This window comes from Myxine glutinosa, chromosome 5, assembly GCF_964187855.1.
Source record: "Myxine glutinosa chromosome 5, kmMyxGlut1.1, whole genome shotgun sequence".
NCBI lineage: Eukaryota > Metazoa > Chordata > Myxini > Myxiniformes > Myxinidae > Myxine > Myxine glutinosa.
In genome coordinates, this window is record NC_136265.1 from 144,422,549 (window position 1) to 144,450,544 (window position 27,996).

The following is a 27,996-nucleotide window of genomic DNA, read 5'->3' on the forward strand; positions in this document are numbered from 1 at the left end:
GCTCAACTACACCATACTCTTGGCTCAACTACACCGTACCCTTTGTTCAACTCAACTTGCCTCAACTACATCGTGCTCCTGGCTTAACTATATGTATAAGCATGAGCAAGACTGTACGCTACCCGTTCAGACTATCCCATGAAGACAGAATTCTTTAGAATAGATTTCATGAAAAGCTGTGTGGATCAACCCAAAGTAAAGGCATGCAAATGTCACATCAGGCTCAAGCCCCCTGTGCCCCCTCTTCACGGCCAGGCAGTAATTGTCATGCTGTGTGGCCACGGCCTTGTCTTGTTGTCTGAGCTCTTCGTCGCTTGGTCTCCTGCTAATCTGTACTCCATGACCCTCCCCTCTACCCCATCCCATGGCCTCATACATCTAAAGGTTCCCTTACACATTTCCTCTCAAACCTTTTCCCTTCTTTCACATACTCCTGCCCAAACTTCTTACCTTCTGTCTTGCCTCATCTAATGCTTCACACTGAGCCCCTTGTTACCTAGTACATCCTTTATTCACAAATCCTCGTCTATTTTCATCTTTCTCTTCACGTTTCAGTGATAGAGGAATCCCTCTCCTAACGAGGAGGCACAACACTGCTTGGTTATAGGAGTTTTTGTTTTCCTATCAAGGGTCTTGGCAAAATAATGTTTGGATCATTCGCCAAAGTGGGTAAAGATGTGCACAAGAAAAGTGCATTGCAGAAGGAGGAAAGGAGATGGTTTTTTGAGAAATGGAATGAGGTTGTCTCACGGAAGTGTTGAACGTGACAAATAAGAAAATGGACAAATAAGAAAAATAAGAAACTTCATAACTGATGAAGACTGTTATTGAGGACAGCTAATTTGATGAAGGTGGTTTATTTACATATTTTAGTGCATAACTTGTGTTGAGCAATATTTGTGGAGCCAAAAGTACAAGCTATAGGTGATGGAGGAAGAAACATTAAGTGCATATGGATCAGATGTCCTCATAATAACTTTTGCTGTTTTGGAAAGAAGAATCAGATGAAGAATGTGATGATGTTTTTCTTCAACAGGGATTCCCTCCGTTTCCTCGACATCAGCTACGAGTACAGATGGGCCCCCGTGTGAGTACGCTTTACCAGTTCATTGATATTTGTATATGTATGTATGTTTGTGCATACGTATGTGTGTATGTGTATGTTAATTAAAAATACAAAACTAGAATATCTTGTTTGGATAAGTGTTCACTACCCTGAGTTTATACTTGCTGGAAGCACCTTTGACAGTAATTACAGCTGTGAGTCTGTTGGGATAGGTCTCTACCAACTTTGCACACCTTGATTGAGCAATATTTGCCCATTCTTCTGTACAAAACTGTTCAAGCTCAGTGAAGTTGTGTGGGGAGCGTTGATGGACAGCAATCGTCAAGTCATGCCACAGGTTTTCGATTGGATTTAGGTCGGGCTCTGACTGGGCCACTCAAGGACATTTACCTTTTTGTTCCTTAGCCACTCCAGTGTAGCTTTGCCTGTGCGCTTCGGGTTGTTGTCATGCTGAAAGGTGAACTTCCGTCCCAATTTCAGATTTCTTGCAGAGGGCACCTGGTTTTCCTCTAGGATTTTTCTGTATTTTGCTCCATCCATTTTCCCTTTCATCCTGACAAGTGCCCCAGTCCCTGCTGATGAGGAGCATCCCCAGAACATGATGCTGCCACCACAATGCTTCACAGTAGGGATGGTGTTCTTTGGGTGATGTGCTGTGTTAGGTTTGTGCCAAACGTAAAGTTTTGGATTTAGGCCAAAAAGTTCCATCTTGGTTTCATCAGGCCACAAAACTTTGCCACATGGCTTCAGAATCTCCGGAGTGTTTTTTTGCAAATGTCAAATGGGACTCAAGGTGGGATTTTTTGAGTAATGGCTTCCATCTTGCCACCCTACCGTACAGGCCAGACTTGTAGAGTGCTTGGGATATTGTTGTCACATGCACATTGCACACAGTGACCAGTCTTTGCCATAAAGGCCTGTAGCTCTTTCAAAGTTGCCATTGGCCTCTTCGTGGCCTGTGAACAATCTCCTCTTTGCTTGGTCATCCAGTTTGGAGGGACAGCCTGATCTATGCAGGGTCTTGGTGGTACCATACACCTTTCACCTCTTAATGATTGTCTTGACTGAGCTCCAAGGGAGATCTTTTGAAAGCTCATTGGTGCTCATGGTTGAGTCTTTGCTGTGAAATGCACCACCCAGCAGAGGAAACCGACAGGAACAGCTGATTTTATTCTGAAATAATCAGAATCACTACATTTTAACAGATGTGGAGGCCAATTAACTTATGTGATTTTGAAGGTGATTTGTTGCACCTTAGCTAATTTACTATTGCCATTATAAGGGGGGTGGACACTTATCCAACCAAGATATTCTAGTTTTGTATTTTTAATAAATTTGCTGAAATTTGTAGAATTTTTTTTTCACTTGGAAGTTGTGGGTTACGATGTGTAAATAAAGGTGGAAAAAGTCAGATTTAGTGCAATTTAATTCCAGGCTATATACATATAAGGCAACAAAAGGTGAAAAATTTGAAAGGGGGTGTAGACTTTCTATAGATCTATATATATATATATATATATATATATATATATATATATATATATATATATATATATATATATATATATATATATATATATGTATATATATATATATATATATATATATATATGTATATATATATATATATATATATATATATATATATATATATATATATATATATATATATATATATGTGTGTGTGTAGACAAACTTTTCAAGTCATTCTCAATCTTTGTGCACATACTTGTCCAATCAGAGAAAGGAAGCTTTCGTACACTCTCCGCGTATCTGTCTTTCGGAAGTGAACACAGGCATTGCAGGACATAATTCTTAAATTGTGTGCATAGCCATGCATGACATCATTCATGACATCATAATGTCAATCTTTATGTACTCAAGCTGCATTTTAATAAACACCTCCTTGACAGGCGAATTACCACCATACTGTGCAGCCAATAGTCTGTAAATTTTACCAAACCTGACGCTTTCGTTAACCAGAAATTTCATAATTATTTATCATTCCACCAGACTTGTTGCCTCGCTTGCCGCCATCTTGAATTTCAGCACCATGCATTGAACCAGAAGCACATGATTGTGCGCATTGATTATCAAGACCATATGCGGAAAGGACGACCCAAAACCAATTATCTTCTTTATGATTCGTATATAAACATCATTAAAAATAAATAATGACCTCAGCCAAAGTTCAAACGACGTGAGTTTAATCTCTACATGAGAGAATTCCACATAGCTATTTGGGCGGTGAATACGCCAACAGATCGCTGTCTCCATCGATCTTGCCGAGGCCGTAACACCTATCGGCTCAAAATCCTTTTAATTGTTGACTTGGTAGTTTTTGCAATGAAGGAAACATTAATAATGTTGTTAAAAGTTTATTTTGTGATTAATTTGTGATTGGAGTTATGTTGTTTGGAATGAAAAAGAGATATCGAGTTCAAGTAAATGACGACATGCCGTGATGGTTTCTACTTTCCAAACGTGAAATTCGCGGATCGCCATATCCAGATTCGCCACGGACCCACGATCGATGTTTCTATACGTGAATGTACCCGTTTGTTTGCGAACGGGTACGTTTTTCATGGAAGTCCTTCACGAACTTGCTGTCCATGTCTGACGTGTGACTGAAGGTGCTACAGGAATGTGGAATTTATTGGTTTCATGCTTTGGCATTCACCGTATCTGCATTGTCTGTTTGCTTCTGGCCTCCCACCCGTGCGTAGCACGGGTATCTCACTAGTGAAGCCAAATTTTTCAGGCTGCATACGTACATTTTCATTTCATAAACAAAAGTACAGGTTGAATATAAAATATTCTCATGTTATATGCTTCATGGCAATTATACGTCCTGGCATTCATGAACCATGGCACAATTTGGAAGATTGCAGATAATGGTTACCTAAATGTTATGTGAACTTACAAACCACCCTGTGTTTGCGTTGAGCATGCTGGCCGGCATTGCGACTCCCTCACCTCTGCGACATTCTCAGGGCCGTGCAGGCAGCCCCGGAAGTCAATGTTGGAGACGGGTGACCTAGCGTGCTAATGTGGTGGATTACCCTGCTGTTAACCTCTCCCCCTTGACCCGTTTGTCACCATTCTGACGTGACCGAGCATCTCCAACTGGGAGTAACCTTTGACTCCCCAGCAGCAACCATGCCTGGGCAACGAGTGTTTTGAACCTCAGGAAGTACATTTCTCAGGGTAGACATAGGCGAGGCCTCTGGAGCGCACTCAGCACGACAAATAATTTCACATCCTTCTGGAAACGAACCAAATATGTGCGTTCCGAGCTACCGAAACGAACCTATTTGGCATGTGCGTGCGAGGTACCCCCAAACGCCCCCCCTCCTCCTCCACTCTTTCTCTGTTCAACCTTTATTATTCTTTGCTACGCCTGCTCCAAAGCTGCTTAAAGCCACTGTCACGGGACAGAGCAGCCATTGTGGGCACCCAGAATGGGCCTCTGAGCCAGTCTGCAGCCATTGTATTGGGGTGACGTCTCGTGAAGGAAGCAGAAACGTGTCTTTTAGCAACTCACCCGGCCAGTGCCCTGACCCGAAACGGAGGCCTGGTGGGGGTCGGTTACGGCTGGGAATAAGGAAGATTCAGACCCTTACAGTGCCAGAGACAAACGGGCATCCAGTGCTAATAAAGCAGACCATCGATTGATGGTTTGCAATGGTTCAAAGCATGTTTAATCAACCTGCCATTTTGTTTGATATTATCGACATGCTTTGTTCTGGAGTGTAATGGACAAGTTGAAAGTATTCACCCCCCCTACCCCCGATCAATCACTATACTCTCAAATTAAAATATCTACTCAAAAACTACAATATCATTCATTCAGTTGCACCGTTTCAGCAGTTGCTTTCAGGAGATGATATTTGAAAATTTTCAACTCAAATGAAAATTTCTTTATTCCCCCTTGGGACTGCAGACCTTCTGATTTGATAACGCTGTGATGACATAATATACTAGTTTCTTTCGAAAATAGCAGGCCGGGGTAAATAACCTACAGAAGGAAAGGTGTACCTGCAGCAGGTCATTCATTCATTCATTCATTCGTGTGCAGCACCAAGCTCTTATTTGCATCGTCCCTGGAATTGTGGCTCTTTAGCTGATGCAATTCCTCCCTCCCCCCCTCCACCCACCCCTCCTCTCCCCTGTCGGTTTGGGCTTTAATCTGGAATTTGGCCAGGGGATAGCAGCCATAACTCACCCACTTTATGCCACAAACACAATGGGATCTCTAATATGTACTACCAATCAATGTAATGCTGGTAGACTGGTCCTCAGGATTGATCGATACAATGCCCCCCTGCGGAACACCAGGGCGACAACTTTTATCGTCAGGCAGAACTCTAACTCGGACTAGACAGCACAAAGGTGAGTGCATGACCTATATATATCCTGCTAACCTACCTGCCGCAGGTGAGATTGCTCGATTGCCAATCACTCAAGAGATGAGTTAATCGATGGCACACTGGAACAAGAAGAGCATTCGGTAGAGCGGAAACCTCTGCCAGGCTGATAGGCCGGATTTGGATTTGGACCTGAACCAAAATCGAATCTGCTTGTTCTTCTCAACTAACCAACCTGTCCACCAAGTTTAGTCATAACTCGTCCACAACTTTTTTAAACCATGTTATATATCGCTTTTCGCCCGATCTCTCAATAGTGAAGGATCACTTACAAAATTAAATAATTCTCGTATCCGAATCAATATTCAGATCTTCACCAAAATCGAATCGATTCAGTCTTGTCACAAACCCAATCTGTCCACCATGTTTCGTCCAAATCCGCCCATAACGTTTTGAGATATCGTGCTATATATAATTTTTGGCCATAACACTCAATGGTGAAGAATCACTTAAAAATTAAATAACTCTCGTATCCGAATCAATATTCAGATCTTCACCAAAATCGAATCGATTCAGTCTTGTCACACACCCAATCTGTCCACCATGTTTCGTCCAAATCCGCCCATAACGTTTTGAGATATCGTGCTATATATAATTTTTGGCCATAACACTCAATGGTGAAGAATCACATAAAAATTAAATAACTCTCGTATCCGAATCAATATTCAGATCTTCACCAAAATCGAATCGATTCAGTCTTGTCACACACACAATCTGTCCACCATGTTTCGTCCAAATCCGCCCATAACATTTTGAGATATCGTGCTATATATAATTTTTGGCCATAACACTCAATGGTGAAGAATCACTTAAAAATTAAATAACTCTCGTATCCGAATCAATATTCAGATCTTCACCAAAATCGAATCGATTCAGTCTTGTCACACACCCAATCTGTCCACCATGTTTCGTCCAAATCCGCCCATAACGTTTTGAGATATCGTGCTATATATAATTTTTGGCCATAACACTCAATGGTGAAGAATCACATAAAAATTAAATAACTCTCGTATCCGAATCAATATTCAGATCTTCACCAAAATCGAATCGATTCAGTCTTGTCACACACACAATCTGTCCACCATGTTTCGTCCAAATCCGCCCATAACATTTTGAGATATCGTGCTATATATAATTTTTGGCCATAACACTCAATGGTGAAGAATCACTTAAAAATTAAATAACTCTCGTATCCGAATCAATATTCAGATCTTCACCAAAATCGAATCGATTCAGTCTTGTCACACACAATCTGTCCACCATGTTTCGTCCAAATCAGCCCATAACATTTTGAGATATCGTGCTATATATAATTTTTGGCCATAACACTCAATGGTGAAGAATCACTTAAAAATTAAATAACTCTCGTATCCGAATCAATATTCAGATCTTCACCAAAATCGAATCGATTCAGTCTTGTCACACACACAATCTGTCCACCATGTTTCGTCCAAATCAGCCCATAACATTTTGAGATATCGTGCTATATATAATTTTTGGCCATAACACTCAATGGTGAAGAATCACTTAAAAATTAAATAATTCTCGTATCCGAATCAATATTCAGATCTTCACCGAAACCGAATCGATTCAGTCTTGTCACACACACAATCTGTCCACCATGTTTCGTCCAAATCAGCCCATAACATTTTGAGATATCGTGCTATATATAATTTTTGGCCATAACACTCAATGGTGAAGAATCACTTAAAAATTAAATAATTCTCGTATCCGAATCAATATTCAGATCTTCACCGAAATCGAATCGATTCAGTCTTGTCACACACACAATCTGTCTACCATGTTTCGTCCAAATCAGCCCATAACGTTTTGAGATATCGTGCTATATATAATTTTGGCCATAACACTCAATGGTGAAGAATCACTTAAAAATTAAATAACTCTCGTATCCGAATCAATATTCAGATCTTCACCAAAATCGAATCGATTCTTCCTCGTCACACACCCAACCGGTCCACCAAGTTTCGTCCTAATCCGTCCACAACTTTTTGAGATATCCTGCTATGTATCGTTTTTGGCCCTAACTCGCAATGGTGAAGAATCACTTAAAAAATTCTAGTAGCCGGATCCGAATCCGGATCATCACCAAATTCGAATCATTTCGTCCTTGTCACAAACGCTACATCTCTGCCAAATCTCGTCCGAATCGGTCCACAACTTTCTGAGATATTTTGTTCACAAACAAACGGACAGACAACGGACAGACAGGGGTGGAAACATAACCTGCATCCACCTTCGGTGGCGGAGACCAAAGATCTGGCCTATCAGTGAGATACAAAACAAACTGTTCAGCCTGGCGGAGGTATGGGACCTACCGAGTGCTGTTCCAGTTTGTCTTGTGGCCCTGGAACCAAGCAAACAATATACTTGTAATAAATGTCATAACTCCCGTAGAGCCCCCCCCCCCCCCCCCCTTCTCCTTCCAACATGATTAATCTATCTATATCTATATCTATCTATCTATATCTATCTATATCTATATATCTATATATCTATATATAATTATAAAATTGAAATCTTGCGTGTTTGTATGTAACATTCGATCGGTCCGGGGGCGTGGCTTACCCCTTTGAGAGAGTAGTAATATCCACCATTTTATTAACTTGCATAGCTTTGAGGCCTGTTTTGTAGGCCCGTGGTGTCTTGCTCTCTCTCTCAGTTTTATTTCAAATCAAATTCGATATATCATTACATTTTTCACAGTCGCTAACATAGTTTTAGACTCGGTTGAAAAAAAACGGGAAGAAAATCCGATGAAAGTTTCCGTTTATAGAACGAAATGAATTCTGAAAGGCTTGTATCTTCAAGGCCATTGAGTCTGTTTCACGCCTTTATCTTCAATCTAAGTCGCCATCTGATTTCATTTTTATCGATGGTTTTAGACTCGGTAAAAGAAATAATTGAGAACATTCACGCACACACGGGAAATTGCAGAGATATATTTTTAAAATCGCGCCACGTTGATATACGAAAATACACCGCCTAAAATAACAGGCATACAGTATATATCTTCGTCATTTCATTCAACATTATTACCCGGAAGTAAAAAAATTTTTTTTTTTTTTTTTTTTTTTTTTTGTATACAAGATCGAGGCTCGTGAAAGAGCAAACATTAATCACACAAAAAGACAAACCGACACACAAAACACAAAAAACAAGGGGAGCGGCAGACAAGATGGGGAGAGAGGGGGGAGGACACAAAAGAGAGGGGGAAGAAGGGGAAGGACACAAACACAACATTTGAGAGCAGGGACATCGGGAGGACTTGGGGGGAGGTGGGAGAGGATTAAAACATATGAACACTGCAAGGACTCTGGGGTGAATTACCGGGGGTAGAAAAGATCAAGGTTTTCGATGGGGGAAGATAAGAGATGGTGGTGAACAGCTGTTTTAAAGACCTGGAGGGAGGAGTGGGATTGAAGGGAGTGGGGGAGTTTGTTCCAGAGGCGGGAGAAAAGGGGAATGAAAGAGTGAAGGTGAGCAGAGAGCCTAGACTTTGGCAGTTTAACCATAAGAGGGTTGCAGGCAGATCTTGTGCGACCTGAAGGAATATTGGGGGGACAGAGCACAGAGAGAGCTGGGGGAGCAAGGCCGGAGAGGAGTCGGTAGAAGACAGAAAGACCACCAACCTGCCTGCGGTGAGTGAGTGAAAGGCCCTCGGCGTTGACTACATCGCAGGAGATTCCAATGATTCTGAAAGCTTTGGCCTCAACAGCGTGAAGCCGAGCAAGGTGTGAGGCAGGAGCACCAGCCCAGAGGGGGGAACAGTATTCCATTGAGCTGCGGATGAAAGCCTTGTATGTGGTGAGGAGCTCAGGTGTGCCAAGGAAGGACTTCGCACGACGGAGGATGCCCAGTCGGCGACTGGCTTTGGAGGCCAGCTTGGAAATGTGGTTTTCCCAAGAAAGATCATGGCAGATAGTGAGACCCAAAAGCTTGAGCGACAGAACTTCTTGGAGAGGATTGTTGAGAATGTAGATGGGAGGGTTGTCCAGTCAGTCCTTTCGGAGAGACATTGTAAGAGTGTGAGATTTGTCAGGATTGAAAGACATGTTCCACTTGTTTGACCAGTCTGTGATTTTGTCCAGGTCTGCAGAGAGTGAGGAGGCTGCAGACTGCCGATCTGAGGGATGAGGAATGGAGCGACAGAGAGTAGAGTCGTCAGCAAAGAGATAGAGAGGATTTTCAAGAGAGTCAGAGAGATCATTGATGAAGACCAGAAAAAGCACAGGGCCCAGAACACTACCTTGGGGAACTCCAGCCTGAACAGGAAGAGGAGATGAGAGAAACCCATTCAGGGCCACACGTTGACTACGACCAGAGAGGAAGTCCGCCAGCCATGCGTGGAGATTTCCATGGATACCAAAGGAGGAGAGTTTGGAGAGCAGAGCAGGGTGCCAGACCGTATCGAAGGCACGTGAAATGTCAAGGGAGACAGCTCTAATTTCCTGTTTGGCGTTGAGGACCTCCATCCATTGTTGAGAAAGCAGAAGCAGCATGTCCAGAGTAGAGTGACCAGGTCTGAAACCAAATTGATGATCAGAGATCAAGCCATTGGAGAAGAGGAAAGATTTAATATCTGAAGCAATGATGGATTCCATGACTTTGCTGATAATTGGGAGAAGGCTGATTGGTCTGTAGTTGCTGGGATCTGTTTTTGCACCTTTTTTGTGCAAAGCGGTGATGTTGGCTGATTTCCAAGCGGATGGCAGATGACCTTGAGCAAAAGAGAGGGTGAAGAGAACAGAAAGAGGGAGTGAAAGAGCAGAAGAACATGATTTTAGGACCCGTGGGCTGATGCCGTCAGGACCAGTTGCAGAATCAGAGTCGAGGGTTGACAGAAACTTTTCCACCTTGTCAGGAGGAAAGGACACAGAGTCCAGGAGCAGCTGGGTACGACTGGGTACGGTGGGTACAGAGAGGGATGGGTTTGGGACACAAGATTTAGAGGCAAACACAGAGTTGAGGCATTCAGCTTTTTCACGTGCGGAGTCAGCCGTTAAGCCGTTTGAGGTGAGGGAGGGGATGGAGGGGGAACAAACACCAGAAACAGATTTGACCAGACGCCACCAGGATTTGGAAGAGGGAGACAGATAAGAGAGTTCGGTCTTGAGAATGGTGAGATATTGTTTCCTGGCTCTCCTGAGGGTGGACACACACTTGTTTCGGGCTTTGTGAAAGGAAATGAGATTTCCTTCCGTTGGATTTGCTTTCCAGGAGACGAAAGCAAGTTGTTTCAGGGCAACAGCCTCACCACAAGATTCCGTGTACCATGGACGGGAGGAAGGGTATGACAACTGAAGACGAGATGGTATAAATCTGTGCATGAGAGAGAGCAATTTACTTTTGTTACATATTTATGTGAATGTATGTGAATTACCATTCAGGTCTTTGCTTATCCGTGTGTAGTAGATTAAGGGTTGTTGTGGTTGGAGGGTCAGGAGCCCTTCTGAAAAAGTGGCCGGAAACGGAAGTGACCGGAAACGGAAGAGAAAAAGACACGAGGAAGAAAAGCGACGGTTATTCTTCTTCCTCGCCCCGCTCCGACAAAAGGTGGGATCGACCTTGCGCTGCGTGGAAAAGCGGCGTTCCGAAGCCCGTCTGGCGAGAGGAGTTACCGGGACGTGTACCTACCCGGTGGAGACGTCAAGTTGACGTGGGGCCGTGCATCGACCCCGCGTCTGGCACCGTTCGCGGCACCGTCTAAACAGACGCATACGGGTCGCCCGTTGGGGCCTAACACGCCTTGCAAGCGGCGTGGGGCTTTTGGCTTGATTTACCGTACCCGCTTCGCGTGGCCACGAGGGGCTGCAGCCACGGTGCCTGGTACGATACCTACCCGGTGGAAACACGTCCACCCGGGGTTCGTTCAACCGCCCGAGAGCGGCGACGCCGACCAGCATCTCGGTCAGGAGGGGCCCAGAGACATTGTGAGGGGCAGAGACCAAAAGGGGGTCGTGAGTACAGAAGTGGACACTCCTATATAAGATGGCCATCTTAAGCATATAGGGAATTGATTGTGGATTGGGGAATTGTTGATGGTTGTTTGTTGTTGATTGCTCGGGGAATATCCGTGATTGTATCATTGAAATCGTATGCTATCCTTACCCTGGAAATATATCATTGCACATCAGTTTCTCTTGGGTGGAATTCATAGGGATTGCGTTGCGAAAGCGCATATATATAATACTACTTGCTGGCGAAGGTCCTCTCACGGTCCGGGGGTCACCGAGACCAGGTAGTCACCGAGGGGACCACGTAACAGAATTGGGGGCTCGTCCAAATTACGATTACGCAATTGGGTCTACGTCCGGGATCTAAAAGTGTATTTGTATAAAATAATAAAATAATATTTTTATTAATTAAAATTTATTAATTAAGTATTAATTGGAAAAATTTTGGGGAAATTGGGGTAAAGTCTTGGGTGAAGGTTAACAGGTGTTAACGATAGTCACCATGGCGTTTGTGGCACAGAACTTTGCGGTAACACAGAGTGAGGCACAGTTCCGAGCGTTACTAAAGTCGGACCTCTTGAAATTGGCCAAACATTTTAACTTGGAGGTCCGAACTAATTTGAGGAAGGCAGAGTTGCAGGCCACGGTGATACAATCTATGGTGGGATTAGGAACATGGGACGAGTTAGCCTGGGAGTGGCTACCCGAAGAACCAGAAGACGTTGAGCTCCGGAAACTGGAGTTGCAATTACGGAGCCAGGAACGGATTAAAGAAGAAGAAAGGAAAGCAGAAGAGAGGAGAGAAGAGAAACAAGCAGAGGAAAGGAGAGTGGAACGAGAACTCCAGGAAAGGTTAGCAGAAGAAGAAAGGAAAGCAGAAAAGGAAAGAGCAGAAGAAGAAAGGAAAGCAGAAAAGGAAAGAGCAGAAGAAGAAAGGAAAGCAGAAGAGAGGAGAGAAGAGAAACAAGCAGAGGAAAGGAGAGTGGAAAGAGAACTCCAGGAAAGGTTAGAAGGGAGAACAGCAGAGGAGAGGAGAGCTGCAAGGGACCTCGAAGCAGAGGAGAGAAAAGCGGAAAGGGAATTAAAGGAACGTGACATGGAGCTTCAGCAAGAAATCAAATTCAAGGAGCTGGAGTTAATGAGAGAACGGGGAGAGGCACCACCCTTGCTGACGGGGTCGACACCTAACCAGAAAACCTGGGATGTGGGCAGACATGTGAGGCTGGTTCCACCGTTCAGTGAAAAGGAAGTCGCGAAATTTTTTCCACACTTTGAGAAAGTGGCTCGACAATTAAACTGGCCGGAGGAGGCCTGGACCATACTCGTGCAAAGTGTGCTGGTGGGGAAAGCTCAGGAAATTTATTCGGCGCTACCAATGGACCAATGTGCAGATTATGAGGTACTGAAGAAGCACATCCTCAAAGCCTATGAGTTGGTTCCGGAAGCTTACAGGCAAAAATTCAGGAATGCCAGGAAGAGGGAGAGTGAGACCCATGTGGAGTTTGCCAGAGTGAAAGAAAACATGTTTGATCGGTGGTGTGAGTCAAAAGGAGTCGGGAAAGACTTCGAAACATTGCGTGACTTGATCCTGGTGGAGGAATTCCAGCAGTGTGTCCACGAGGACATCAAAGTGTACCTGCAGGAAAAGAAAGTACCAAAGTTGTGGGACGCAGCCACCATGGCAGATGATTATGCCTTAACCCACCGAATAGGGGTCTACGAACCTAACTCCTCGCCTAGATCTCCGCAGGGGAGGTGGGGAACAGCAGGTGCGGAGAACGACCATACATGGCGGCGGCCTCGAGAGGATTATGGGGACAACGCGGATACCCCACCTGTTCGAAATCAGAGGGATGCGGGCCCAAGACAAACTTATAGTTCGGGGGGCCCGAGGCAGACCACGAGTTTTTCCTCCGGGCCTACTTGCGCTTTTTGCAAGAAACCTGGACACTTGATGTCCAGTTGTTACCGCATGAAAAGGGAAGACCCAGAGCGGAGTCCGACTATTACGACTCCCAATGCAATGGCCATTGTGAGAAATCGCCATCACAAGGGTTACCAACCATTTATTTCAGAGGGGTTTGTGTCACGGGATGGAGCCTCGACTAACCGGAAACCGGTTAGGATATTGAGGGACACAGGGGCACATCAATCTTTAATGCTTGAAGGCATTTTGCCATGGTCCGAGGAGACGGCAACGGGGGATAGTGTTCGTTTACAGGGGATCGGGGGCGGTGTTAGTGCTCCACTTCATGTCATCCATTTGGAGTCCGATTTGGTGTCAGGACCGGTCACCGTCGGTTTACAAGCCACGCTTCCTGTAGATCTGTGGTATCTGTGGTATCTGTGGTTATCGGGAATGATTTGGCCGGGGGTCAAGTTTATGGTAACCTGAGGGTTGGTAAAGAGCCCAGCAGGGAAAATAACACCACACCAGTTCGGGATGGCGACAAAAGTGCCAAGTTATTTGTAGGGGGACTGAACTTCAAAACAGAGGAAGAAGTTCTGACCTCTGTCTTCAACAGATATGGGCCGCTGGTGGAAGTGCGGTTGGTAAGAGACTGGGAAACGCAACAGTCAAGAGGGTTCGGCTTTGTCACGTTTGCCAGCACAAAAGACGCCAGAGAGGCAGAGAAGAATTGGAATGGCAAGGATTTGGAGGGTCGGACCATAACAGTAGGGAAGGCATTTCGTAGGCGTCGAGAGGTCTACAGGAGAGGACAACTGGGCGGTAGTTTTGGTGGTGGCCGCAATCAATATTATTATGGAGGCTCCCTGAGTTACGGCAGCTCCCGAAGGAAGGATTGGCAAAGTAGTGGCCGAGAAGGAGACCGCTATTCATGGGACTACAGGGACAAGTGGTCCCACCATAATTATTAGGGAAGTTCTGAGAAGTTGAAGCACTGAATGCGGCGGAGCCGCCGAGCCAAGATTCCTACACGGATTAACCGTGAACGCCGTTCCTAAAGGCGTCCATGTAGTGAACTTTCATGCACGGACTAACCGTGAACTCCACGTTCCTCAAGGCGCCCATGTAGAGAACTTTCCTGCACGGACTAACCGTGAACTCCACGTTCCTAAAGGCATCCATGTAGTGAATACTCGGCTTGGCCTCCCGGAAAAAGTGCTATCGAGTTGCTTAACTTTGGATCTTGGATCAACCCCTTAACCTTCATTCACAAGAAACTGACGGTCAAAGTCAGAGGGTCATGAGATGGAGTTTGATTTGGCAGGGACAATGTCGTTGCTGGTGCTTAGTCCAGAGTGAGTAATCTGGAGGGGTTGTGGTAAAATTTTGGTTGCTTTATTGTTAAGTGATAACTGTGCCCGGGGGGAACTGATAATGTGGGGGGGTTGAGTTATCTGGTTTGTTTCTCCAAATTGGCCGGCAAAGAAAGTTTTCGCTGGGTTCAAACTTTCTTTCTTGAAGGGGGGGAGTGTTACATATTTATGTGAATGTATGTGAATTACCATTCAGGTCTTTGCTTATCCGTGTGTAGTAGATTAAGGGTTTTTGTGGTTGGAGGGTCAGGAGCCCTTCTGAAAAAGTGGCCGGAAACGGAAGTGACCGGAAACGGAAGAGAAAAAGACACGAGGAAGAAAAGCGACGGTTATTCTTCTTCCTCGCCCCGCTCCGACAAAAGGTGGGATCGACCTTGCGCTGCGTGGAAAAGCGGCGTTCCGAAGCCCGTCTGGCGAGAGGAGTTACCGGGACGTGTACCTACCCGGTGGAGACGTCAAGTTGACGTGGGGCCGTGCATCGACCCCGCGTCTGGCACCGTTCGCGGCACCGTCTAAACAGACGCGTACGGGTCGCCCGTTGGGGCCTAACACGCCTTGCAAGCGGCGTGGGGCTTTTGGCTTGATTTACCGTACCCGCTTCGCGTGGCCACGAGGGGCTGCAGCCACGGTGCCTGGTACGATACCTGCCCGGTGGAAACACGTCCACCCGGGGTTCGTTCAACCGCCCGAGAGCGGCGACGCCGACCAGCATCTCGGTCAGGAGGGGCCCAGAGACATTGTGAGGGGCAGAGACCAAAAGGGGGTCGTGAGTACAGAAGTGGACACTCCTATATAAGATGGCCATCTTAAGCATATAGGGAATTGATTGTGGATTGGGGAATTGTTGATGGTTGTTTGTTGTTGATTGCTCGGGGAATATCCGTGATTGTATCATTGAAATCGTATGCTATCCTTACCCTGGAAATATATCATTGCACATCAGTTTCTCTTGGGTGGAATTCATAGGGATTGCGTTGCGAAAGCGCATATATATAATACTACTTGCTGGCGAAGGTCCTCTCACGGTCCGGGGGTCACCGAGACCAGGTAGTCACCGAGGGGACCACGTAACACTTTGAAAGAATTCCCAGGATGAGTTGATGTCAGAGGCGGTAGAGATGGGAGACCAGTCCAGATGATTGATGGCTGCTTGAAGACCGTGCCAGTTGGCCTGAGTGAAATGCCAGACTCGTCGACGCTGAGGAGGCTCTCTGAGAATGGTCAGAGAGATGTCCACTTTGACAAGCACATGATCAGATGAGCCGATTGGAGCAGAAGAAGAGCAGCAGACATTTTCAGGGAAGTTTGTCATAACCAAATCCAGAAGAGAAGATGCTCCGTTGACTGAGATCCGGGTTGGGAAATTGACAGATTGTGTCAGTCCCAGTGAGTCGCAGAAGTCCTTTGCTGAAGAGCCATGGCTGGTGACAATTGAAATCACCACATATGAGGAAGAGAGAGTTGGGATGGGTAGATAGAAGTTGGTCCATATTATCAGACAGTGAGATGTAGATGGAGTCATTGCTGTTTGGTGGACGGTACAACACACATATGAACAAAAGGTGGGAGCGAAGGGGAAGCCGTAGCCAAAGGTATTCCTGGGGGTGAGGTGGAGAGAGGGCAGTGGAGGGCGAGTGAGGAAGAGAGTTTTTTATAAAGATAGCAACCCCACCTCCAGGACGAGGCTCAGGTCTATCATACCGGAGGAGGGAGTAACCTGGGAGAGATACCAAGGCATCAGAGACATCATGAAGGAGGAAAGTTTCTGTTAAGTAGATCACATCTGGTTTGTCAGAAGCAACCTGTATGGAGAGGTCAGTCAAGTTTGAGCGAAGGCCCCGGATGTTTGAGGTCCATACCGTTAATGAAGAGGAAGGGGGAGCATCGGGTCCAGAACAGGGGGGGGGGAGGGGTAGGGTAAGATGTGGAAGAGGAGGAAGAGGTAGGGAGAGCTGTTGAAGGTGTGTCAGAGATTTCAGAATAGCTTGGAGAAAGGGAAGAATGGGGCAGACAAAAGGTTTGATGGAGATTGGGTGAGGCACAGTGAGGTGTTATTTGAGGAGGGGGAAGAGCAAGGCAGGAGGTTTGGGGAGATGAAGGTGAAAGTTGGAAGGAGGAAGAAGCAGGGAGGATGCTTTGAGAAGGAGGGGTGAGAGGGGAGTCTAGGAGGGGAGGAGCGAGGGAGAGTCTCGGAGGGGAGGGGTGTGGGGGGAGTTTAGGAGGGAGGGGAGGGAAGGGGCAAGGGGGGAGATTTGAAAGGGATGGGTGATGGGGAGGATTTGGAGGGGAGGGGTGAGATTGGATTTTGAAAAGTGTACGATTCATGGGAAACGAACATTTTTTGCAAAATGAGTTTGAGACCTTCGAGTCAAAAATACGTTTGAGGACACTGGAGGGGGGATGGAGTTCTGGATAGTTTATGGAATGTAGAAAGGAGGAACTGTAAGAGATGGTATTATATATATTTTTTGGAATGAATAGATTTGGTGAGCAAGACGAAAGCATCCTTTTGTAGGAAAAGAAGAAAAGGGTGTTATAATATATGAGAGAAAATAGTTGTTCAGGGGAGAGATTATACATTTCTAACCACGTGATCGCGAACGAAGAACGAACGAACAAAAAGAACAACAAATAAACGAATAAGACCTGGGAAGGAAATATTTTTTTGGGTTTTTTTTTTTTTTTTTTTTTTGTGAGTACAGATATTAAACAAGGAGGTACGGGGTGAACGACTGGTACGAAACAGAGAACGAAAATAATTTCAGCGCATTCGACGAATCGCTGAGAGAAAAACAAACCACAAGGTCTGAGACGGTACGGTTGTCTAAGCCTACGAGTACTAGGCCGCAGAATACTCGATACCATTAACCGACGATTGTGTATACATGAACGAAAAATTAGCACCGAAAATTTTCTAAAAGATACGCTGTAGGTACATACACCGAAAGATATATACAGTCTCGACAAAAACACAATTGAGAAATATCACTTAGCTTCGAAAGCGTGAGCGCATGGAGCAGCTTCGAAAAGACGTGACCTCGCCGTGATCTCGCGAGATCTCCTTTTCAAGGTAATTTCAGGAAATTACCGAGAGATATTTCTTCGATTTTTTTTATTACTTATATGCGCATACACTTTAAATAGGTTTATTTGAAATCTTTAATTTTCACAATGTAATTTATTTGTCATTTGATGATCGGCAAAACGATAGCACAAACACAATACTATTTGCAGGAAGAATGTCGTATCAACCCTCCGACGGCGCTACAGACGCGGACAACGAATCACACCTCACGTCTATGGACGCGAATAGCAACATCCGCACGAATCAGTCATCAATGATTTTCATTGACGAGCCTGGAGGCACAGGGAAGACGTTTCTTATTAACCTGATTCTCTCTAAAGTGAGAGCGAGTGGAGAAGTTGCTCCCTGCGGTGGCCTCATCTGGCATAGCTGCTACCCTCATGCCTGGTGGAAGAACAGCGCACTCAAGGTTCCAAATCCCTCTGACACCGAGGGAAGATGGCGTATGCAACATCGATAAAAATTCCACTATCGCAGACCTCTTTCGAAGTACAAAACTCATCGTGTGGGATGAGTGTCCTATGATCAGGAGAGAGAGTTTCGAGGCTGTGGATCGCACGTTGCTTGATGTATGTGACAAAGACGAGCCTTTTGGAGGGATCTTGACGATATGCTGTGGTGATTTCCGTCAACGTGATCGGAGATAAGGGCCGAAATCACGTGTCACAGGTAAGTGATTTAGAACGCTGGAGAGGTGAGCCTTATGGCTTGCTGGCCCAAATAATCTCCCTGATGATGTCCAGTGTTCGCTTTAGTTCTATTCTCATATCTATTCAAACTGACATTGACCCAACGGGCCATGGGTCATCTAGGGGTAGCATCATCATCATCATTGGCTGAGGGGTAGCATCATTGGCTGAGGCGTAGCATCATTGGCTGAGGCGTAGCATCATTGGCTGAGGCGTAGCATCATTGGCTGAGGGGTAGCATCATTGGCTGAGGGGTAGCATCATTGGCTGAGGGGTAGCATCATTGGCTGAGGGGTAGCATCATTGGCTGAGGGGTAGCATCATTGGCTGAGGGGTAGCATCATTGGCTCAGGGGTAGCATCATTGGCTGAGGGGTAGCATCATTGGCTGAGGGGTAGCATCATTGGCTGAGGTGTAGCATCATTGGCTGAGGGGTGGCATCATTGGCTGAGGGGTGGCATCATTGGCTGAGGGGTGGCATCATTGGCTGAGGGGTAGCATCATTGGCTGAGGGGTGGCATCATTGGCTGAGGGGTAGCATCATTGGCTGAGGGGTAGCATCATTGGCTGAGGGGTAGCATCATTGGCTGAGGGGTCGCATCATTGGCTGAGGGGTAGCATCATTGGCTGAGGGGCGACATCATTGGCTGAGGGGCGACATCATTGGCTGAGGGGCGGCATCATTGGCTGAGGGGCGACATCATTGGATGAGGGGCGGCATCATTGGCTGAGGGGCGGCATCATTGGCTGAGGGGCGGCATCATTGGCTGAGGGGCGGCATCATTGGCTGAGGGGCGGCATCATTGGCTGAGGGGCGGCATCATTGGCTGAGGGGCGGCATCAATGGCTGAGGGGCGACATCATTGGCTGAGGGGCGACATCATTGGCTGAGGGGCGACATCATTGGCTGAGGGGCGGCATCATTGGCTGAGGGGCGGCATCATTGGCTGAGGGGCGGCATCATTGGCTGAGGGGCGACATCAGTGGCTGAGGGGCGACATCATTGGCTGAGGGGCGACATCATTGGCTGAGGGGCGACATCATTGGCTGAGGGGCGACATCATTGGCTGAGGGGCGACATCATTGGCTGAGGGGCGGCATCATTGGCTGAGGGGCGACATCATTGGCTGAGGGGCGACATCATTGGCTGAGGGGCGACATCATTGGCTGAGGGGCGACATCATTGGCTGAGGGGCGACATCACTGGCTGAGGTGTAGCATCATTGGCTGAGGGGTAGCATCATTGGCTGAGGGGCGACATCACTGGCTGAGGTGTAGCATCATTGGCTGAGGGGTAGCATCATTGGCTGAGGGGTGACATCATTGGCTGAGGTGTAGCATCATTGGCTGAGGGGTAGCATCATTGGCTGAGGGGTAGCATCATTGGCTGAGGCGTAGCATCATTGGCTGAGGGGTAGCATCATTGGCTGAGGGGTAGCATCATTGGCTGAGGGGTAGCATCATTGGCTGAGGGGTAGCATCATTGGCTGAGGTGTAGCATCATTGGCTGAGGGGTCACATCATTGGCTGAGGGGTGGCATCATTGGCTGAGGGGTAGCATCATTGGCTGAGGAGTAGCATCATTGGCTGAGGGGTCACATCATTGGCTGAGGGGTGGCATCATTGGATGCGGGGTGGCATCATTGGCTGAGGGGCGGCATCATTGGCTGAGGGGTCACATCATTGGCTGAGGGGTGGCATCATTGGCTGAGGGGTGGCATCATTGGCTGAGGGGTAGCATCATTGGCTGAGGAGTAGCATCATTGGCTGAGGGGTCACATCATTGGCTGAGGGGTGGCATCATTGGATGCGGGGTGGCATCATTGGCTGAGGGGTAGCATCATTGGCTGAGGGGTCACATCATTGGCTGAGGGGTCGCATCATTGGCTGAGGGGTCGCATCATTGGCTGAGGGGTGGCATCATTGGCTGAGGGGTGGCATCATTGGCTGAGGTGTAGCATCATTGGCTGAGGGGTAGCATCATTGGCTGAGGGGTAGCATCATTGGCTGAGGGGTAGCATCATTATCTGAGGGGTGACATCATTGGCTGAGGGGTAGCATCATTGGCTGAGGGGTCACATCATTGGCTGAGGGGTCGCATCATTGGCTGAGGGGTCGCATCATTGGCTGAGGGGTGGCATCATTGGCTGAGGGGTGGCATCATTGGCTGAGGTGTAGCATCATTGGCTGAGGGGTAGCATCATTGGCTGAGGGGTAGCATCATTGGCTGAGGGGTAGCATCATTATCTGAGGGGTGACATCATTGGCTGAGGGGTAGCATCATTGGCTGAGGGGTAGCATCATTATCTGAGGGGTGACATCATTGGCTGAGGGGTCACATCATTGGCTGAGGGGTAGCATCATTGGCTGAGGGGTCACATCATTGGCTGAGGGGTCTTCTCCTCACTGCTCATTACTAAAAACTGCTCTTCTATGTGAGGATTGATAAATAAAAGCAATTAGAACCATTTTAGTTTTATATGGCATTTTTCCTCTCTATTAGAAAGTGTGAGAAAATTATATATCTTCGCCATAGGTTGACCTTTGACCCCCACTGTAACCATGGTAACCCCTTAATTATATGTAATAACATTGACCCAACGGGTCATGGGTCGTCTAGTAGTAAATAAACTTACCTGTACATGCGCAACCCCCAGATATGTCCTTCCCACGTGGTCAGGAGTTTGCAGTACGAGCAGGTGCACATTCGGCGAGCTGCGAAAGTCCTTCCAGTCTTTGTCCATTCCAAGTAACAATCCAATCCATATCACATAATACATTTTATTTCGCCCCAAACTCTTCAGCTTCGTGGGGTTTTCTGCCCATGCACAGCGGGCCTTTTGGGACGGATTACATCATTTTTAAAGGGCCGTATTGGAGGAGCACCTGAGGGACACAAAAAAACCCCTAAATAATGACAGTTGTAGCAATAAGTACACGCCAGAAGTGGAAACGAAATTGTGTGTAAATAATTACAAGAAATTAACAGTTAATGCTGATTCACAAGATCTGAACCTTGAACGGGACCAGCAAGAGATTTCTAATTTTCCTATTCATGGTGGAAGTAGCCTGGTGTTGGCTTGGCGGTTAGGGTGCCGGCTTGGGATCGGAGGATCCTGGGTTCTGAATCCCGGTCGATCGCTGAATTAACACCAGGGTGGTTGACTCAGCCTGTCATCTTTCTGAGGTCGGCAAATTGAGTACCAGTTCACTGGTAATTACCTGTGTGTCGCAAGAGGCGACTAACAGGGTTGGTGGCAGGAAGGGCATAAAAGATTGCTTCAAAAAGGGGACCACGATGACAGAAAAAGGCCAACCCCTGCTCTGCGGGGGAAAATGGCCTCTAAAGGCGGTTCTATTCATGGTGGAAGTGTGCCACCATGCTTCTGTTCGAACTTCTTTTTCTTTGTTTACAAGATCGAGGCTCGTGAAAGAGTCATCAATCACAAAAAAAGACAAATGGACACACAAAACATACAATAAAGGGAGCGGGAGACAAGATTGGGAGAGAGAGAGCGAAGCACACAAGTACAACAGCAGAGAACAGGGACAACGGGAGATCTGTGGAAGGGAGAGGGCTTGGGGGGGAGGCATGGGAAGGCGGGGGAGGGGAGCGGGAAAGGTATAAAACACATAGACACTGCTAGAACTTCCAGGAAAGAAAGAGGTCGATATTAACAAAAAAAAAAAGAAAAGAAAAAAAAAAAAAGGAGGATCTGGGGTGAATTAACGGGGGTAGAAAAGATCAAGGTTTTATATGGGGGAAGACAAAAGATGGTGGTGAACAGCTGTTTTAAAGACCTGGAGGGAGGAGTGGGATTGACGAGAGTGAGGGAATTTGTTCCAGAGGAGGGAAAAAAGAGGAATGAAAGAGTGAAGGTGAGCAGAGAGTCTTGATTTTGGCAGTTTCTCCAGGAGAGGGTTGCAGGCAGATCTTGTGCGACCTGTACGAATATTTGGGGGACAGAGCACAGACTGAGCTGGGGGAGCTGGACCTGCGTATTTGTTTGTATTTTGTATTTTAACACTGTCAGTTGAACAATGATCCTGTCAAAGGCAAAGGCATTTCATCGATTAATTTATGTATCACTTTAAAGGAAGATTTGATGCACAAGCAACATGTAGGTTCATACAAAAATCACGTGAAAAGGGACAACAGTTCCTTTCATGTTGTACAGAACGGGACACGCAATGATCATGTGGAACAGAGTGTACTGTTTGAGCACAAACAAAACTGAAGCCCCTCTCCCCCTTGCCGCAGTACGAGTACGTAATAAATGTATGACCTCTTTACATAATAAATAGATGAAGTCGGTCATTATGAGACATCGATGTACTTTCACACGAATAGGAAGGGCGTTGGGAGATTGGAGGCAAAATAGTGGATTTGAACGTGGAACCATAGCTATCTGAGAGAGATCGGGAAAAAGGAACCGTTCCATCGGATAATTGACGTCGTTCACACCGCAACGCATTCCATTCCCAGAACAGCTTAAGCTCCGCCTCCTCTGCCTAACTCCGCCTCCCTCAAGGAAAGCGCAGCGCACCTTTCACCCAGACTAGAGTGAAGTGTTCCAGCCGAAGGCTTTTACAGCTCAAGCCGACAAGCAATCTTGAGTGCCCTTTAACCAAAGGTCATCACGTCCACAGCCATTGTTGCCGAAGCCGGAGATCATTTTGCGCATGCTGTGCGTGTGTGTGTGTGTGTGTGTGTGTGTGCCACATGTACAAACCGCTATGTAATCACGACACGTCCCTCGCAGCCCAAGACAAAGTACGAGTAGATACGATCCATTGTTAAAAGGGAATGCTTTCCGCTGCGAATGACTGAACTCGAGGTGTCAGCAAGAAGGACCCTTAATTCACCCGAACCACGTGGCTGGAATGCAGGTACACCTGCTGACATGCCATTTTACCACTCCTGCCCAACTGCTCTGCTGTTTTACCTGGATTCATCAATCTATCTCAGGATATCATTACAGCGCATGACACTTCCATATATGGTATGATGGTAATTCACATTTCATTCCATGGGAATGGAGTGAGATTTGAGGTGTATGGGTAGTGTGGGGAGTTGAAGGGGGGCAGGGGGTGCATGCAGGAAAGCGTAAAAGTGATGGATTTGTTCAGTGGAGAGCAGGAATAGGAGGAATAGACTTGTGATTCGTAGTGCAGGTGTTAATTAATATTGCATAAATGTGATGAATTATTGAATTCCTATCGCCTCCGTAATGTCAGCGATTTTAATGTACTCGTTTTTCAATTTTTGGTTTGGTTGTGTAGAACCCTTGAGCTTGACAGGCATCTCGTTTACATTGTGCTTATGTATGGATTTTCTCTAAATCCTTAAACAATCGGCACACTTTAATGCTGCAATAAACGATAGGAATATGATCCAAGCACGCATCGCCCAAGGGGATGGTTTATGAGTTTAGTGTTAGAGTAGGGCCATACTATAAGTATACTAAAGGCTTATATTAGAGATGAATTACAGCTTCATTTCATTTGTTGTATGATATATAGATATGCCATATATATATAAACTGAATCATGATTTCAGTGGAAGAATAATAGGAAGGTTTTTCGGTTGGCTAGGTTTAGGCATGAAGATCGCGTGGTGGGTGGAGAGTGGAGTGGGAAGTGGGGGGGGGGGGGGGGGGGGCGTGGGGGGGGGAGGGCGTTACTTCCCGTCTTTTACCAAGTGTTTGTTTCCTGGCACAAGTTTCTCATCTCGATATTTTCCGTGCTGCTTTCCATCGATAAAACAGAGCAATTAAAATTGAGGAATATTTTTCGATGATTAACTTGTGCCTGGTGAATGCTTATGTGGTCTTGAAAATAGAGAAAGAGTGATATATATACATATATATATATATCACTTTCTCTATTTTCAAGACCACATAAGTATTCACCAGGCACAAGTTAATCATCGAAAATATATATATATATATATATATATATATATATATATATATATATATATATATATATATATATATATATATATACATACATATACATATACATATATATATATATATATATATATATATATATATATATATATATTGTCGTGCGACTCCCGGTTAACACCAGAAGGTCGCGGATAGGCCTAAACGGTTTATTCGGAGGCAACAACCAATACGGATTTTCCTATGGTCGCGCGGGAGGAAGAAGGAAAATGGAAGCTGCGTAAGCGTGTACCTTTGGATGGCGACGGCAGCTGCAGGGAAATTAATTCAACCGGGCACAGGTTTAACAGGGAATCGAAAATAATACAAGGGTTTATTAAAGTAAAAAGGCAAGGACAGGAAAAGCACGTACCGATAATAAAATGTCCTAATCGGGACGTCCCCACACACACAGACCTCAAATACAAACGAGGGACAAGAATCACCAAAAGAAAAACGTTCGTTATGTTTGGGGGAAATGGGTAATGTAGTGTGCAGTCTTATCTGGTCTTGTCGTCTTGCAGTGTAACACGGCCCCCCTCGGCCCCGCTCGCGCGCCACCGCACCAGGCCCCGCTCCAAGCCTCCCGCCGCTCACGAGGTCCGTGCACCAAGCTCCCAAGGCACAGAGCACCGCTCCAAGCACCACGAGGTCCCACAGCAGGAAAAGCACCGCGCGTCCAACGCAGGCTAGCGGCTCCAAGCGAGGTCGATCTTCACACACGATCGGCCTGCCACGTCCCAGTCAGCTCTCCCGAAGCAAACGTGCAAGAACAAGCGAACTCCACTCGGGCTGTGACTCAAATCAACTCGGGCTGCGCAAGACGAAGAAGAACCTGAGAGAAAATGTTCAAGCACCAAGAGAGCAAATGGCATTCGGGGCTCCCTTAAATAACCTTGCCGGTGACGTCAGCCTTGGCGCGCTACCAACCAGCGACTTCCACCGAACCTTCCAGCTTCGCGCCTCTCGCACTCGTCGGCTGGAGGTTCGCGCCCAGCGCGCCGACCAATCACAGGACCGTAGCATGGCGATAGCTCATAGCATGTAGCGTGGTGATAGCACGTAGCGTGTAGCGTGGCGATAGCGCTTGGCACCCGATGTGGTTAGGCCTGTCGGAGGTGTAATTGGCGGCGGCCATGCGGCGGTGTCCTGGCCTGGTTTCCTTTTGTTCGTCTTTCACAGTCATGTCAGGGAAGGGCGTTATTTAGTGTTGCGCTAGGGACCTATCTATGGTGTCTACAGGTGTGCATTGCCATAAGGGACAAAGGTTTGGCTGACTAGGTGAGATACACAGGGGCGCTACGCTTTAATCCCTAACTCTACTTAACACACGAACCTCCCTGGTAGGTTCACAAGTATACTCCTTACCGACAAACCGCCTAGACATGGAACTTATTACAGGGTAGATTCCTTACCACGACAGACGAAGCACATTACCTACACAGATATATCTGGCTCTACATATCACTACCCTCACCGACATAACAATATGTATATATACAAACACACATATATGTATGTATACATACACATATACAGTCGGACCCCACTATTCGCAGTTCCCCTATTCGGGGTTCTGCATATTTGGGGTTGATAAAATGTGACATGTTTCTCTATTCGCAGAAAAGTGACCCGCAAATTCATAGGTTTTTTCCTATTCGCGGCTGTGTTCCACGAAATCGCGGTTTTTTTTCCTATTCGCGGCTGTGTTCCACGAAATCGCGGTTTTTCAGGGGCGCAAAAAAAAAATTCACAAGCCGCTAGCTTGACACATTTCTAAAACCCATCTTTCACCAACCATGCATAAAGCAGCTGGACATACGCAAAAAAACATCTTCTACAAGCCGTGAGCATGACCTGCTTTGACATTCACTGCTGTGTGCCTTTGCGTTTTTATGGCTTTCTCGGCATAAAAGAAATGCGCGAATTTTAGCTGCACTATAATCGAGCTTTGCGGGATATCCCACCAGATGTTTAAACAAGTCAACCCCATAAATTATAGAATGCAAACACTTCATTAAATCTATTACAATTAGCAATTTATGGTATAGCATCATCAGATATCTTACACAATGAAAACGCTTCGGGGGATGTTCCACCCGCTGCGTAAACACATCAATCCCGCGAATTATAGAATGCAAACGCCTCATTAATTCTATTATTGAAATTAGCATATCGGCTCAATACGGCATCATCCGATAACATCCCCCACAAAAAATGTCCTGGGTATTCACCCCTCCCGCAGTTACCCACAATGCTCGCATTCTTACATATATAGACTGTATCCTGGATCTCCATCATTGTTCTCGTTCCATTGCTTTGACCTGCGTTTTTGACTCTCGCTCTGCTCATCGTTCAATCGTGGCTCCCAAGCGCAAGACCAGTGCCAGAGATGTGTCGACTACCAAGAGGCAGATTAAGGTGATGAGCCTGAGCCAGAAGGTGGAGCTGCTCAACCGGCTTTTGAGAGGAGAGAGTGCAGCCTCTGTGGGCAGGCACTACAGCGTCAGCGAATCCACCGTTTGTTACATATGGAAGAAGGAGAAGGTGATTCGTGAGAGAGTATCGAGTGCGAAGGTGGTCACCCATGTCCGGAATGTCCACATAGAAATGATGGAGAAGACTCTCAGAATATGGATCGAGGACAACATGCAGACGAGGGACTTCATGCTGAAAACCATGATGCTGAAATGTTCCATAAACCCACTCAATGAGGACGAGTTGGAGGCCATTCCAAAGGTTTCTGAGGAGGAGGAGGTGGGCAGTGACGAGGAAGAGGTGCCGAGGTCCAACCTTACAGTCCAGTTCCTGTGTGAGTTGCGGACACTTGCGGACAGGGTGCAAGACGCTGACCCAGTCGTGGAGAGGTACCTCAAGTTCAAGAGGGGCTTGGATGATGTGCTGCTCCCATACAAAGAGCTGCATCGAAATGTTGGGCAATCTGTCAGGCAGCTTCCCATTACCCATTTCTTCAGCCCCGCTCCCTCCACCTCAAGATCACCAGCACCCACTCCTGCCACCCTCTCAGCATCCTCACCAGCGTCCTCACCTTCTCCTACCTCTCCTGGCTCTCCCTTTGTGCACGATTTTGCTGCACCATCATTTGGGTCGTCCTCAAAGTTCGAGGAATTTATGGGATTTTAATTAATCACCATCAGCATCACCATCATCATCATTATCATTTGAAAGTTGCATGTGTTTGTAAAATAAACATTTTAAACGGTACATGATGGTGTTGTGTTTTTTTTACTTTCACGGTACGGTATGGTAAAGAACTTTTAATAAACTGTAAGTGCATTCCTTCAATAAAATGGAAATGGTACCTGGTGTTATTTTTTTTTTTGTCTGCATTTTTTGTGAAACTGTAACTATGTGCATTTGTGGTCGAAAACATTTTAAACCTTAAAAATTTTCCTCTATGAATCAGGAACCGCCGGGAATCTATAACGTATCCTTTTTTTCCCCCATTGAAGCAATGCCATGGCATACATTCACGGGATTTTCATTGACCTTCGCGGATT

The 27,996-nt window shown here is 46.2% G+C and overlaps 1 protein-coding gene across 3 annotated transcripts in view; it reads left to right on the forward strand.

Annotated features, from left to right (window-relative positions):
* Positions 1–27,996, forward strand: part of LOC137439669 (netrin-1) — a 246,676-nt gene that overhangs the window by 186,911 nt on the left and 31,769 nt on the right. For all 3 annotated transcript variants that reach the window (XM_068135649.2, XM_068135650.2, XM_068135648.2), the window contains exon 5: positions 1,037–1,087. In XM_068135649.2, the coding sequence (XP_067991750.1) occupies positions 1,037–1,087 (51 nt within the window). The remainder of the gene's footprint in view (positions 1–1,036; positions 1,088–27,996) is intronic.